The 15012-nt window shown below is 34.3% G+C and overlaps 1 protein-coding gene across 2 annotated transcripts in view; it reads left to right on the forward strand.

The window, feature by feature from the left end:
- Positions 1 to 15012, forward strand: part of SMCHD1 (structural maintenance of chromosomes flexible hinge domain containing 1) — an 83369-nt gene that overhangs the window by 34416 nt on the left and 33941 nt on the right. For both annotated transcript variants that reach the window (XM_083823952.1, XM_083823953.1), the window contains exons 20-30: positions 1496 to 1640; positions 1954 to 2050; positions 4077 to 4149; positions 5819 to 5958; positions 6824 to 6958; positions 7830 to 8057; positions 8759 to 8907; positions 10857 to 10945; positions 12323 to 12441; positions 13152 to 13319; positions 14539 to 14664. In XM_083823952.1, coding sequence (XP_083680078.1) covers positions 1496 to 1640; positions 1954 to 2050; positions 4077 to 4149; positions 5819 to 5958; positions 6824 to 6958; positions 7830 to 8057; positions 8759 to 8907; positions 10857 to 10945; positions 12323 to 12441; positions 13152 to 13319; positions 14539 to 14664 — 1469 coding nt within the window. The remainder of the gene's footprint in view (positions 1 to 1495; positions 1641 to 1953; positions 2051 to 4076; positions 4150 to 5818; positions 5959 to 6823; positions 6959 to 7829; positions 8058 to 8758; positions 8908 to 10856; positions 10946 to 12322; positions 12442 to 13151; positions 13320 to 14538; positions 14665 to 15012) is intronic.

Genomic DNA, 15012 nt, shown 5'->3' on the forward strand with positions numbered 1-15012 from the left:
GGAAAAGATGGTGTCCAGAGATCTCTTCCACCCTCAACCCTTCTATGATTCTGTGAACTTTTTTTTTTTTGGGGGGGGGGGGGGAGGGTGGACAAAAAACAGTACTTCCTTTCTATTTAATATTAAAATGGATATTTTCAGCACAAGTTCAGGAGGTAAAGCTATCATCTGTTTCTAGAAGATCAAGAAAGAGTAGATGCTTTCAGTACCCTCCTATTATTTCTATAAACTGGAGGCTTTGAATGCAAACCCTTTAGGCAGAACAGAGTTCTTTGTAGGTGTATGCTTCTAAAAGCTTCTGGAGTACTTTTGGCAGAGTACATGAAGGTATTTTTTGTGTGATGATACAGAAGAAATGTTTGGCATCATTTCCAAAGAGCAATTATTTAAACATGTCTGAAAACCTGGCATTGAAATCTCAAGATATTTCTATGAAGTTCGAAGAGAAGAAAGGGGAAAAAAATCTTTAAATGAATACATAAAGGGTCAGACAAGGTTCGTTTATCTCCGTATATCAAAGCAAAAAGAGAATCCTAAAATTTGTAAAACTTCAGTCTGTGTTTTAAAAAATCTTTTTCAATAGTATTACAGCTTCACCCAGCATGGCAGCCTGCAATTAATGTTTCCTTTGAACATAAAAAAATTTTTTGAACAAATCTCATTGGAAACAAAATTATTAGTTATTGTTACCATTAGAGTAACTCTGGCCAATACAAGGTAACGTTTTCCCTTCCCCTGTGGTTTTCACATATCTTGTGAAAAGAAAATCCTTGGTAGTAACGCCCTGGAGGTACTCTGAACGTAGTTTTTAATTTCACAGGATATTTATCTAGCTCTGTGCTATATTGCTTCTTTTTTCAAAGGCCACTTAGCCAAGAAAGTTTGATTCCACAAAACTTTGATTCACAGGATTCTATTTGCACTGCTCTGTGCAAGTGATGCCAAAGACTTCAAAACACAATAATTAAATATGCATGTTTGGTCTTAATGTGGAGTGCCAAATTGGAGGCTGTCTAACAGGGCAAGATTTCACGGGAGAGATGCACTCAGCTATCTTACTCAAATAATGTTTACTCATATTAATCTCCCAAATTTGGGATAATTGTAAAACAAAATCTTGCATGCATAATACAAACAGAATTAAAGGAATAAAATGTTTAGTTAAAAGCTGCCCAGAAGAAACTTGCCCATTTTCAGGTGCTATGTTGATATCGGAAGTACTTTTGAACTTTTTGGCTGTTACGTTTTTTTATACCATAGAGTGTCGCAGTAGGTTTTAACTATTTTTTCTTATGTTAGTATAAGTTTGTTTGGATTTTTGTTTATGTTGTAGTTGTTTTTTAAATCAATAAATAAACTAATTTTTTTGTTTACAACAGCAATTTTTAGGAGCCTATTTTAAAGCTGAAAACCACCTCTTTTAACTGCAGCTTTCATTAAGAAAAAGCCAATGAACATAAATAATTGCTTCTAAAAATGTATTGTTTTCTCTTAGAGGGCAAACCAGAGAAATTTTCAGTGGGTCTTTTGGAGCTTCCTTTTCAAGTTGGAGTGCCTTTTAATATTCCCTTGGAATTGCAAGATGAATTTGGTCACACAACACAGTTGACAAGTGACATTAAACCAATTCTTGAAGCTAGGTAATTCAGCCATCCGATCATATTTTTTTGTTGTTGTTGTTGTTGGGTTGGGGTGTTGTGGAGGTGATTTTTGTTAGTTTTTGTTGTTGTTCTTGTAGCAATATAGTAATTGTCTGCAGGATTTTGTTTGAGTGGTGTAATGGATACTTTTAACATGAGGTAACTTACACTTCTGCTGTTATTTCCATAGAAACATCTGAATATGTGTGTGTGTGTATATATATATATATATGTCTTAATGGAGAATTAAAATGATCTGTTGTATTGTTTTTTTAATCTATTCTGGTTTTTTTGTTGTTTGTTTGTTTTTTAGTGGATTGACATTGCAGTATGAAGGATTGAGTGCAGGAACAAATTGCATCATAAAGGGTGTCACTGCTAGAGGCTCTGTAAATAGTTACCAGGGCAAGGTACGCTAATGAATTTAAACTTGAAGTAATAGATTTTTAAGAAAAAAACATCTCTGGCTATTTCTTGGGATATTTTTAAATTACTTCTTATGGCTCTACCATCTGCAATTCATCTTTCCCACAGCTTCAGTCTGTTAGCTTGTGGCAGCGGTGAGGGCACAGTGTAATTTTCGGTGATTAAAATAAGCAGAGAAGAACATAGACATTTTCAGCATCTTAAAAGAAAAACAGCTAGTAATAGGGATTCTGGAAAGAATTTAGAAGAAAGTAAGTGAGAGAACAAGAGGGAGGAAATTTGATAAGGGAGGAAGGGGAGAAATGTTGGAGTAGTAGTCATGCAGAATGGAAGGAGAAACTTGATGGAACTACAAAATATTGAAGATCACAGTCATCAGTGAAGGAAGCACTGACAGACAAGAAAGAGAAGCAGATTTCATCATGTTCTGTAGTAACTGATTGAATTCCACCCAGTTGAGTCAGAGAGAAGTATGTTCTGGTGTTATGTGTAGAATCAATGAGAAAACTAGAAAAGTGTGTAAGCAATAGTGAGACAACTGGTCCCCCGTAGGATTTTGAATACAGTCAGGAGAAGGGTGAGGAGTGAAGTTTAAAAAGGAAAATATTTTCTTTTCATTTTAAAGTACTATAGTGTGTATAGAAGCATGCTTGAAAGCAGAAGGGAAGTAGATAAATGGATCATGAAGATAAGGGAGAAGAGGACACAAATGTTGAAAGATTAAAATGAATGAAGTTAAAGATGTAAACTGATGAATAAGAGGTAGAAAATAGTACAGTATTAAGATGCCAAGTCAAAAAGATTATGTCAAAAATGAATATTGAAGAAAAAGGTTTAAAGATAAGAGAAGCTGGGAGCATAGAAGGGGTAGTGTCTAGTGCGTGAATGCAGAGCTTGATTGAATGAACTGCTGAATAATTATACTTACTAACATTGAACTTCAGCTATCATCTCTCCTGGTTTCCTGTTTTTATTTCCTACTTTCTTCCATTTTTTTTCAAGTCACCCAACTGTAACTTCAGTGTATCTTCCCGTTTTCTGTGCCTTCCCCTTTTCTCATCTCACAGTTCACCATTTGGTTTAATGGGGCTGCAGCTGGTATGTGCTGCCTGGCTTGCAGGCAGACCAGCATGGTTGGCTAGCTGGTCAGAGCTGGAGAGTTTTCATGCACCTCTGCATAGCCAGCCATCATCTACAGAGCTCGTGTAGTTGCCTCTCAACTCTAAGCATGCATGTCATCAGCACAGACCTCATCTTTTTCCCAGCAAAGTAAAAGAGTTGACCAATTACTTTCATTCAAGCCACAGACAGTTAGTGTTAGACATACCCTGTTAGGCATGGGAAAGGTGTAGGACAGGTTTATGAAACCAAAACTTTCCAAAGGCAGTGTTTCTATCGTGTGAGCATGACATTTCATGAATTTGCAACTGAATATTCTCAAATTTATAAAATAGGATTTTCCCTTACTGCAGTGCAACTAGTTTTAAGTTTGTGCATTTAAGATTGTTGATTAGACTGATTCATTCTCTGGTTTTCATGTAAAGATCAGTTTTAGTGATGGAATTGTACAGCACCTGTTGTTTTTCATATGGTTTTATTCCAAGATGAGATGGATAGCAAGTCTGTTACGTTCCTTCTGGCAGTCAGCTGATAGAGTGAACACAGAACTTGCAAGTCCTTTCTTTGAAGCTGTGCTTTTTTTTTTGAACTGCTGTGATTTTGTCCCCAGTAAAACAAGCCTCTGAGCAGGAAAACACAATTTATGATAGCTGCTTTCAGTGGTTTCAGAACCTAGTTTAATGTGCAAATCCTGGATTGAATATCGGTGGGAGTAATAACATGAAAAAATAGATCTTAGTGCAGGGAAAAAATCTTGACTTATGTAGCAGTGCAAGAAAATGTGGTTGTACTTTTGAAATTTACATATATATGGATTGCCATGACTGAGAGAGAATTTTTCTATGATCTGGTTTTGTTTAAAGTTAATATTTAAAATATTCTTTTCATTAGAACTTTAATCTGAAGGTTACTCTTCCTGGTTTGAAAGAAGACACACAAATTTTTAAAATAAGATTGCAGCCTGGTAAGTATTGTTTGAACACTTGGTGAATTTCTGTTGAACTTTATTCTGATACTATTAATAACATGTTTCCTCTCCTAAGGAGATAAAACATTTAGTGAAGCATTTAATGAAGATATTCTAACTCATGCAAGTGATGACTGAAACTAGATAAAGCTAAGGGCATGTCAGTCTCGTTATTCTAGCAGCTGGAATTTGCTTACTTGAGATTTTCTTCATCATTTTAAAATTTTTTTTAGTGTTTTTCTAACCTAGGACCATTAATTGAATCTTTTTATCTCCTCAGTTTTCTTCAGTATTAAGCACATTAACCTGTACTAACCTGCATTAACTTGCTGTCCCTGTAGAAGACAGCTTGTGAATAAGTTCTCATTCAGTTTATTACCCCAGTAAAGTAGGGGGGGATGCTGTGGCAAGTTGGGATTTTGTTTGAGAAGTTTAATGTTATATATTGACTTTATCATAACACAAGAGGGGAATGTAAGTCTGTAGGTCCACCATCTTTACCAGAATTTTATGTTTTGTGGATGTGTTGATACTGAGCACTTCCTTACATGATTGCTATTATCCATTTTTACCTGTTTTTGTGGTGGTTGATTTTTTTTGCTGTTGGTTTTGTTTTTTAATTTGGGAGAAAGTTTGAAGGATGATTTTTGATCTCCCAGATGGCTTTCCTGTCTCATTTTGCAGAGAATTCATGTAGTTCAAGCTTCTCTAGACCAACAAGGAACAGTTTATTCCATTTTTTGTTACCATATGGGGAGTTAAGGCTTCATGTAGAAAACAGGGTGCAGCAATCTGACTTGTGGCAGATTGTATTGTGCACTGCTTAGTTATTCACCTTGGACTGAAGGCAGCTGCAGCCCCTTTTAGAAACTTCTGCTTTTGGCAATCTAGACATTCTTAAGTACCTATCTTTCTCATTGATTATCCTTGGCTGTTGAAGCTGTTTTCAGAGGAAGGAGTGAATAGAAGCTATTTCAGTCTTTTCTGTTCCTCTATCATTGAGTTTCAAATGGAAGCTTTAATGGGTGATACATAAAAGATGTTTGAAGGAATAAGATATGGTCCTTTTTCAGAAACATCTTATAGTAATCTATGATTTCCTTCTCTTATTTTAAAATTGATAAAACTAATTATACATTCAGGGGATAGATTTATTTTAATAGCTTCACTTTACCAAGTAATACCATCAAAATTTGTTGTGTTTTTCTTTGCATGCAAATTGTAGCTGTGGTGGTTTTCGTTATTAACCTGCTGCATGTTATGATTGATCAGATATCTCAACATTAATATTTTGGTGTTTTATATGTCAGGAGAAAGCTCCAAGTTTTTTTTGATGAAGGTGCATCAGTATAGTATGTAGATAGTACAATGTCATGTTTACACCTTGTGTATGCTGAAGTTCACCATGTTTGTCTCACTATTCCTTACTGAATTCATTCAAAAGAGTGGCAGGTGATATGTATTGAAGGACAGAAAGTGTCAAGAAACTTCTTGGCATAAATCAGTATATCTGAATTGAACTAAAGTGTTTGTTACCTTGATACCTTGATACAGATACCTTGATAACATGGCTTTAAAACACTTTTGAAGATAGCAAAAACTGAAATCCAGGGTCTTGCAGGTTACCTAAATATAATTGCTGTTCTGCAATTGTGCATTTTTACAGGCCCTCCACGTCAGTTGAAAGTAAAACCCGATTCTGAAATTCTTAAGATTGAAAATGGTACAGCTTTCCCCTTTCAGGTTGAAGTATTGGATGAATCAGGCAATATAACAGCACAGCCAAAGCTGGTCGTTCATTGTAAGGTAAACTGCATTTTATAATGTTTCATAATGATTTTGATACTTTTAAAAGGACTGGGAAAAGAACCATCTTTTGACATCTAGACAGAATTGATTGTCTTTTGTAGTGCTTTTGAAGTTTCTGTAGCTTGGTAGCCACACTATGACTCTTTTGTCTCATTCATTGATTTATTCAGTAAGTTTCAAAACCATAGGAACCTGCACTTAGAAATGGAAGAAAACATGATATGAGGATATTTAACTAAGATTTTAAGACATTTTAAGTCATATTTTCCACATATGGTACTAAAATTTGTTAAGGAAAAGAATTAGACAACATACTTTTAGTTTGTTTAAAGATGAAAATGCAGGTCTAGTGCCTAAAAATTAGTAATAGATAAGACTATTGTATGCACTTACATTCTGAAAGGAATGCCAGAGTTACTATGGCTGTTAAAAGTAGAAGTGTTTTGCCTGTTTGGACAGAGAGGTTTTTTTATTGTTTGTTTTGTTTTTTTTTAACTCAAGAAAGCGACTTTTCCAATTATAGTGAAATCAGTCTTTCAACAAGGACAGATAAATAAAAATGGTTTGCAAGGGGTAAAACAGTCTGCTGCTTTCCATTTATAATTCATGTGCATACATTCTATTCCTGTAGTATGGAAGTATGTAGGTCTGCAGTAGCATGGAGACACACAAACAGAGTTTAAGCATCAGGTTTCACATGTGGATCACCTGGGGAAAAAAAAACTTTTTGTTTGATTTTGTGAAATCTAAAAAAGTTATCTGTAAATAATTGTGTGTATCTTCGGAGTTGCACATTTCTGGAATAATAATAGAAGTTCTGCAAAAAAAAAAAAAAAACACTGAAGTTTAATGTTTTAAACAGTTTTTAGGTGCTTCAAACTTACCCGTGTATTCTGTGGACTGCAGTAATGCAGGAACGAACATTTTAACTGGTCCAATTATACATGTACAGAATATAAAGAAAGACCAGATGCTCAAAGCAAGGATTGAAATTCCTGTAAGTATTGATTGAAATGTTTGAATGAACAAAAGATTGGAAGCTGTTTGCTGTATTATCTTGCTATTAAACCAAAGTTTTATGAATCAACTTGACCCCCGAAAGTCACTCTTTTAATTACCATGGGTCTGAGAATCATGTGTCTGCCCTTTTCATCTGTGGGAAGCCATAAAAAGGCAAAAATTCATTTTTTTCTTCACCTCTCACCTTTACTTCTGAAATCTCTGAAGTGTTTCAGAAATAAGCACTATTTCTGGGAATTTGTTCCCTTTTTACACCCTGGATCCTTCCAACCTTTGTTGCATAAACATTTAGAGACAGAACAGGCATGGTGAAGTGTTTCCCAAAACCTTAGTAAAGAAGGAAGTTGAGATATTTATTTTTTTTCCACAGGTTAGGAATTATTTTTTTTTTTGGTAACGTTTCAGTCTTAAAACTCTTAAAGTTTTTTTTTTTTAATTATTTTTTTTAGCTGTGTTGTACATCCCAGTTCACTGGTAGTCAAGAGAGCCACACAGCTGGAGAAGATGAGACCTTCATTGTTTTATCCTGAAAAAGATGTAAACATATTAATGGGGCAAGATAACCTATATGAAACATTACTTCTGATTACTCTTAAGAAGTATTCGGAAATTGTAGATTTTTAAATACTATAAACAAAATATTTCCTAAGTAGCTATCATCAATTCCAGTTTCCATTAACCATTGTAAGCATTCTGACATACCCTTTAACTTTGCTTTTGACAAGTCAAGCTAATTTCATGTTTGGGCAGCTGTTCACACCTAACAGTCCAGAGTAGTGCCATGGAGCAATATTTATGCGTTTATGTATATCTGATATCTTAATTATATCTCTTTTTCCCCCACCCAGAGTTGTAAAGATGTTCCACCAGTGGAAAAGATTATTAAACTTCTTCCTAGCAGTCATGTTGCAAGACTGCAGGTCTTAAGTATGGATGGGCAAAAAGCTATTCAAATTAAACATCAGGATGAAATCAATTGGATTGCTGGAGATACCATGCGCAACCTTATATTTCAGATGTATGATGAAGGAGAAAGGGAAATACACATAACTCCATCTGTGGCAGAAAAAATTAAGGCAAGTATATATGAACAGCAGTATAGTGTGGGGGAATGATACTATGGTTCATCTCTAAAATCCATAGGCATCAGACTATCATTCTAAATAATATTCCTCAAGACTGTATTGTTAGGAACTTCACTCTCTGCTTAAAAAATTAAAATTATGTATTAAAGTCATGTCCTTAATGAGCTGAAGACATTTAATGAAGTGTTAAATAATGCTTCAGGGTAGTAATATGAAAAGCAGGGTAGTAATTTCCAGCTCTTCTCTTAAACACAATGATACAATTTCAGCATTCTTCATATCTGGGGTTTTCCCAGCATTTAGGAATGCTGAATGGACATGTTCCTTCTTGAAGACTTTTCAGAAGAGTCTTAGCTCTCTGTCTGTGTACATACCATAGAATCATGTGGAGCCTAATACGAAGGTAGAGCTTCACCATATATGTGACTTTTTGGTAAGGTTTTTCTGGATCAGATCTTTAAGTACAGTAAGAGAAACTGTGTTTGTTTGTTTGTTTTGTGTATTTTGTGTGTTTTTTTTTTGGAGTAACTTCCATATTTGGACAGATAGCATTAACCACTGTTGGAAAAAACTCAGGCTTTCCACTGAAAGCTTCTATTACCTGTATTTTACTTCAGCAAGACCTCAGATGTATGATGTTGCTAGTCATTAATAATTTAACTTCTGATTAATTTGATAAATTTTAATTTTAGGTTAACTGGACACCCAGAATTAATAGAGAACAGTTGATGCAGGGATTATTACCTGATGTAAAAGTACCTACATCAGTAAAAGATGTACGCTACTGTCTAATTACTTACCTTGATGACCATGTGTCTTTGGAGAGTGCGTTTACAGTCAGGTTTGTCCATTTGAAATACATTTTATGAGTAATGATGTTGTCAAAGGATTGTAGATCTGTACTTTTGTGTTAAAAAAAAATAAATAAAAGTCTTTCTACAGAGGTTGAAATAAGAAAATCAGTTAATGGAAATGTAGGGTTGGATGTGTGCATGCATTTTTTATGCATGCAAATATGTTTACAGATGAGACCATCACCTATGTGGAAGATTCCATTGCAATCTGTTTATATCTAGCCCTATAATCACTTTTGTAAGTATATGTGTATATATATACACACATATATGCACACTGAAGGAGATTATTGCTATCTTTGATAACTTTATTCAAGTGTTAGGTTATAGGATTGCTCTTACTTTGGAGTCATCTCACTGGTTACCGTAGAGAAATACCAATGGAGTGAATTGTTAGCCTTGCAAGATTACTTTGCAGATAAAGATTTATCTAACCAAATACAGGATGCCTGTCTGTATATGGTGTCTTGGTCAAAAGTGACAAACTGTTAATCAAACTTTAAAACTGCCTGTTTATCAGTCTTAGTAAATCTAGGCAACTAGCTTTGTCTGCTGTGTCTTTATAAAATGTGTTGAGATTAATCTAATTCTAAATGACTGTAATTACTTCGGTGTATTTCTTGCATTCTTAGTAGGTTAAAACTCAGTAATTAGTTTACAACATGCTGATGCCGGGGTAAATTTGCAGCAATTAGACATTTCACAGAGCTGCTTTTAAAACATATATATATATATGACCAATCTAAAGTATTAAGATTCTTTAAAATACTCAGAGTTTAATGCTTGTAAACTACCTATGATGCAGCATTGTTAAAGACAGAAAAGGTTTTAGTCAAGTACTGTTTTCTGTTTTCTTTTATGAAGAGCAGAAAATCAGGCTGAATTAGTACTTCTCTTCTTGAAAGGAAATAGAAGAGTGGATTATTTAATTTTGTTGCACGTTTTTGCTTGTCATGGTGGGAAAGCAGTCTCAGACGAGGAAAATCTTATTGAGAGGTTATTCTGTTATAGTTGTAAAAATTAACTGGAGGTCATTCTGATACGATTTTTGAAGATCTCAATGTAATTTTTAGCTTAAAACACACAAAAGGAGTCAAAACCAATGTGTTGGATAACTGAAGTCTCAAATAACTTACAAGTTGTCAGATAACAAATTCTGGGGGACCCAACACATTGTGTATGTTAACCTTCATCAAGTAAACCAAGGAAAATTCTAGGACTATTTTAATGTATTTTGAGGAGACTTTTGAGGCATAATTTAGGCTGTTGACTATTGTTTTAACATAGCAAAAGAGGAAATGGAAATCTATTTGTTGTGGTTTTGTGTTTTTTTTAAGGTTGTTTATCTTTTCCATAATTTTTGTAACTGTATTTTTTTCTCTGTTTTTATTTTGCTTTAAAGAAAAACTGACTAAAAATTTTAAACTACATTAGTTGTAATCAAGTCCTTAAGAAATCAGCAAGTATTTTCATAGTGAGACTGAGATATTTTTGCATGTATATATCAGGATGAATGTTAATATTAATGTCTTACAGTAACATTAGTATATGTAGACAATTGTATGTTACTTTGGGGATGTTTTTTTCAGGATGTAAAATAGTCCAGCCTTGAATTCTGATTTATCTGGTTATGGGTCTGATCTGTGGTAAAATACTGGTAGGCAAGTTAATATGAATAAAGTAAAATTCTATAGCAGTGTTGTCTTATTATGTAGGCAGTGTCTGATAAGCTGCATCTGATAAATTTGAGGTGAAAGCTACAATGTAAAGTTTGTGCACACCAGATTTGATCCTCTAAATATATGCAAGGACAAAATTAAAAAACAAAAAATCCAGTTACAAATGGGTGATTCTGATGCATCCTTTGTCACGTATGCTAGTGTTTTAAATCATTACCTTCATGAAAATGATTATAAATAAATTTTCCTATGTTTAGACCACTTCCTGATGAACCCAGACACATTAAATGCAAATTAAAAGGACCAAATACATTGCAGTTGGGTGAAGAACTACAAAGTGACATTGGTGAGTATTTGCATATTCTTCACTTTGTTGTAAAATACATTTCTATTTCTTTACAGTTTATTATGTATATGATATATTATATTTGTTATGTATACAGATGCCATGAACAGTGAATTGTGTTCTACTATTATAACATAAAATGTATTTACATTCTCATTCATGCATGGATGATTTCTGTAACTGCCGTATCACAATTCTGGAGTTACTCTCCAGTAAAATTTGCCTCCACGTTTGTACATTAGGACATTCATCACACAGAGTTCGAATAGTTCATAAGATTTTCTTTAGTTTGTATATTCTAAAATCCTAAAGGCAAAAACAGCAGTCAGATTATTTCAAAGGCATGGTCTTCAAAATAAGATATTTTGAAGTTAAGAATTTATCCTAAAAAGACTACCATGTTAGGGATCAGTCTTCTCATTTGCCTTCAGTTTCTACACATGGCTGCTCCAGGCCTTGTGAGAATAAAAATACTTAAATGCTTCAAAACTGCCTTTTCGTTTTGTTGTTTTCTTTTTTATTTTGGTATTTATGCTGCTGGTGAAAAATCACTTGAGTGTTTTTCTTCTTCTTCAGATAGTGTGCAGTGCTTTAACAATTCTGAATGTCAATTACTTCTAATAAACATGAGATTTTAAATAACTTCTAGAAATTAAAAAATATTATGGTATTTAGAGCTATTAAAGATTTTCTGTGAGGAGAGAAAAGCACACAGTACAAACTGTCTTACAGGTCAATAATCAGCTTCTATCTTAAGATTTTTTTTCTTCTAACTTTATATCAAGAAGTAATCTCAAAAAGAAAGTGGGAAGCACAAATATTTGGTTAATTTGGCTAGATAGGTACATTTTTGATACCCTATTATGATGCATGGGGGAGGGGATGTTACCAAGGTATATAAATACCTGGAAGGAGAGGATGTAAAGAAAATGGAGCCAGGCTCTTTTCAGTGGTGCCTAGTGACAGGACAAGAAGCAGGGAGTACAAACAGAAACACAAGAGATTCCCTCTGAATAGAAAGGCTTTTTAAAAATAAAATATATATATATATATACTGTGCAGGTGATGGAGCACCAGCACAAGATGTCCAGAGAGTCGTGGAGTTTCCCAGTGTGGACATCTTCACCAGCTGCCTGGACGTGGCCCTGGGCAATCTGCTCTGAATAGCCCTATTTGAGCAGGCAGTTAGACCAGATGACCTGCAGAGGTCCCTTCCCACCTCAGCTGTTCTGTGATTCTGTGATACTTATGCAAATTTTCTCTATTTTGTGTGTATGTTGTATACATTTATATTCTATATATTCTATAATGTTTCATTAAAGCAACTGCTGGTGTAATGATCTTAATAATCATTTAAATAAATCATCTTTTTAACAGATGTAATGATTACAGATCAGTATGGAAATCAAGTTCAGACAGTGACATCTGCGTGTGTAAATTCCCTAGGAGTTTCTGGGCCTGGACTTGATAAATCAAATTTACAAATAACTTGGCAGGTATTTATAAGATGTCATATAGTTTATTTCTCTGTGGCCTACTTGTGGTAATTCGTCGTATTCAGTCTCACAGAATTGAGCCAAAATGGAAGAAAGGCAATCAAATTAAACTCTAGGTGGTAAGCTATGAGAAGATAGCATTAAAATAATATGATCCTGTTCTAAGGAATATAGCAGCATCTGTTAAAAACCTTATCACTGCTGCAGCTATACGCCATGGCAGTGAGGTCACTTTATGCTTGGGTCTAGTTTGCTTTGTTTCTAGTCTCTTCTTCTATATCTCTTCTTCTAACTTCTCTTTAGGCTTTTTTTCCTTTTTTCTTTTTTTTTTTTTATAGTGGTGTAGTTGATTTTATGATCTTTTGAAGAACCACGTAGAACTAATAATATCGTCTGCTGTAGTTAAATTTAAAATGTATCCTACAGCTTTTAAAATGATGGATATAACTAAGTTACACATAACTTTTACATTGAAAAACAGGCTTCTGGGAAATGCTCAAGTTTGAAATTGATCATTTCTTACACAAGTCTATTTAAATTTAGCAAAAAGAGTAGAACCTGTATTTAACTGTTCGTTTACAGTCTCACAGTAAAAATAGCAAACAGTGTCTAGTAGGTCCAAATATTAAAATACCATATTGAAAAAAAAAAATTAAAGTATAATTCCCTTTGTCTGTTCTTGATACAATTTTATTTTTATTTCTCAATAGGAAAGTACCTTAACAATGAGAGTCAAAGGAATTCGATTTAAATCCTGTTTACTTGGAAGCAAAGAACTGTGCTTTGCTTGGCGTGAATTTTCTGACTTTCTCAGAGTAAATTTAATTGCAGGATCCCCTGCTAAACTGCAAATTGTGGATTGGCCAGAGCTCGAAAAGGTAAGTCAGACGTTTTTTGTTTGGGGAAAAAAACAAAGAGGTGACTGGTTAGCAGGTCCTTTATTTCCTGAGCTTTTGGAGCACAGGATGCAAAGATGAAAGAAAACACTGACTTCTTATGATGATGATTCTGAAAATTGTGAGATTATGACATCTCTAGAGACACTTCTTGTGTTGTTCAGGACAACACAAGCAAAATCAAGTAAGTATTTTGCAGCCTGATTATATAGACGTGCTTCAAATAGGACAGTAAATGTGAAGGATTTTTCATACAATAACTACATTACCTTTAAAAGTAAATTTATTTTAGAATGAACTCGTGTCTGTTCATAACGCTGTATTCCTTGATTATCCCTTTAATTGTTTTTCCTGTCCCATTTGCCTTTCTACAGTTCATTCATTTTGCTTTTCCTTGGTGCAGCAGTTTTACTGTGGGCTGGATCTTCCACTGCTGTTTGCCAAAGATTATGTCTTTAATGGTAGAAATGGTTGGCAGCTCATCTCTTCTTTATCTGTTATTGTTATTTTTGATGTTTAGGATATAGGAAGACAACCACAAATTTACTTACCGTTTTAGAATTATTTAAAGTCATAAAGTGGGGATGAGTGTATGATACTTTATCAAATAGAAAGGATAGAGATTTTTGGAACCATCCCGCTTGTCTGTTTATTTGGGTTTTTCGATCTTTCAATGTCTACTTTGGCTGTTCAAGTGAAAATATTAAGTTGCAACAGAAAGCAAAATAGGAGAGTGGAAGGAGGTAAAAAGATTAGAGTGTTGGGAAAACGGAGAAGGAAACTACTGATGAGAATGGGGAAACAAAAGGCTCATGGAATATAGTAACTATTTTTACTCTCTGGAAAGCTATCATGGTCTATGAGAAGACAAAAAGTTTCAGTCCTTTCACTCCTTATGCAACAAGGAAACTGTTTGATGAGGCTCTTCAGAAGCATGTCCTTACTGTCCTTACTTTGAGTTACATCAACATGAGTAACACATAAAATTGAATCAAACAGTGTGTTTTATAATGACAAGAATGTACATGGGAGAACTCTGGAAATACCTTCCAGGAGTTCTACAATTCTGACATAGTGTAGCTGTTACAGGAGGCAAACAGCATGGAAAAAGCAGATGCTATCACTTTGGGTATTCCTGATCTGCTACGAATGTCTAATATACCTACAACAGAATAGAACAATACGTCTGTTTATCTTCCAGCCTGTTGCAGTGATTAATGGCAGAGAGTTGCAAAAGCCCCTTGTCCTTCAACTGTGTGATCAGTGGGGAAATCCGTGTTCTGAACCCAATGTCAAAATCAGCCTTTCAAAGAGTAGCAACCTAAAGGTAAGCATAGGCCTTATTATATGATATTTTGTCCACACGACACAGATTTGCGTTGTCATGTCTACATTTTCTTCTTAATTACCAAGACATTTTTGGAAAAGTGAATAAGGTATTGTAAGGGTACAAAAGAATAATTAATCTCACATAATACTAATTTCAATTAATAACGTAAAGAGTTCCCAGGACAGATTTCTCAGCTCCCTTTTATTATAGCAATCATAAATATAACAGAACTCCTGTAGTGCAGTATCCAAGTGTATTTAGTATACATTCTTGATCTTCTACTCAACCCTTCTGCAAATTCTGTGTGTATCCCCCAATTTATCTGAGGTAACTTACTGAATAATA

The sequence above is a fragment of the Anser anser genome (genome assembly GCF_964211835.1).
Source record: "Anser anser genome assembly, chromosome: 2".
Lineage (NCBI taxonomy): Eukaryota > Metazoa > Chordata > Aves > Anseriformes > Anatidae > Anser > Anser anser.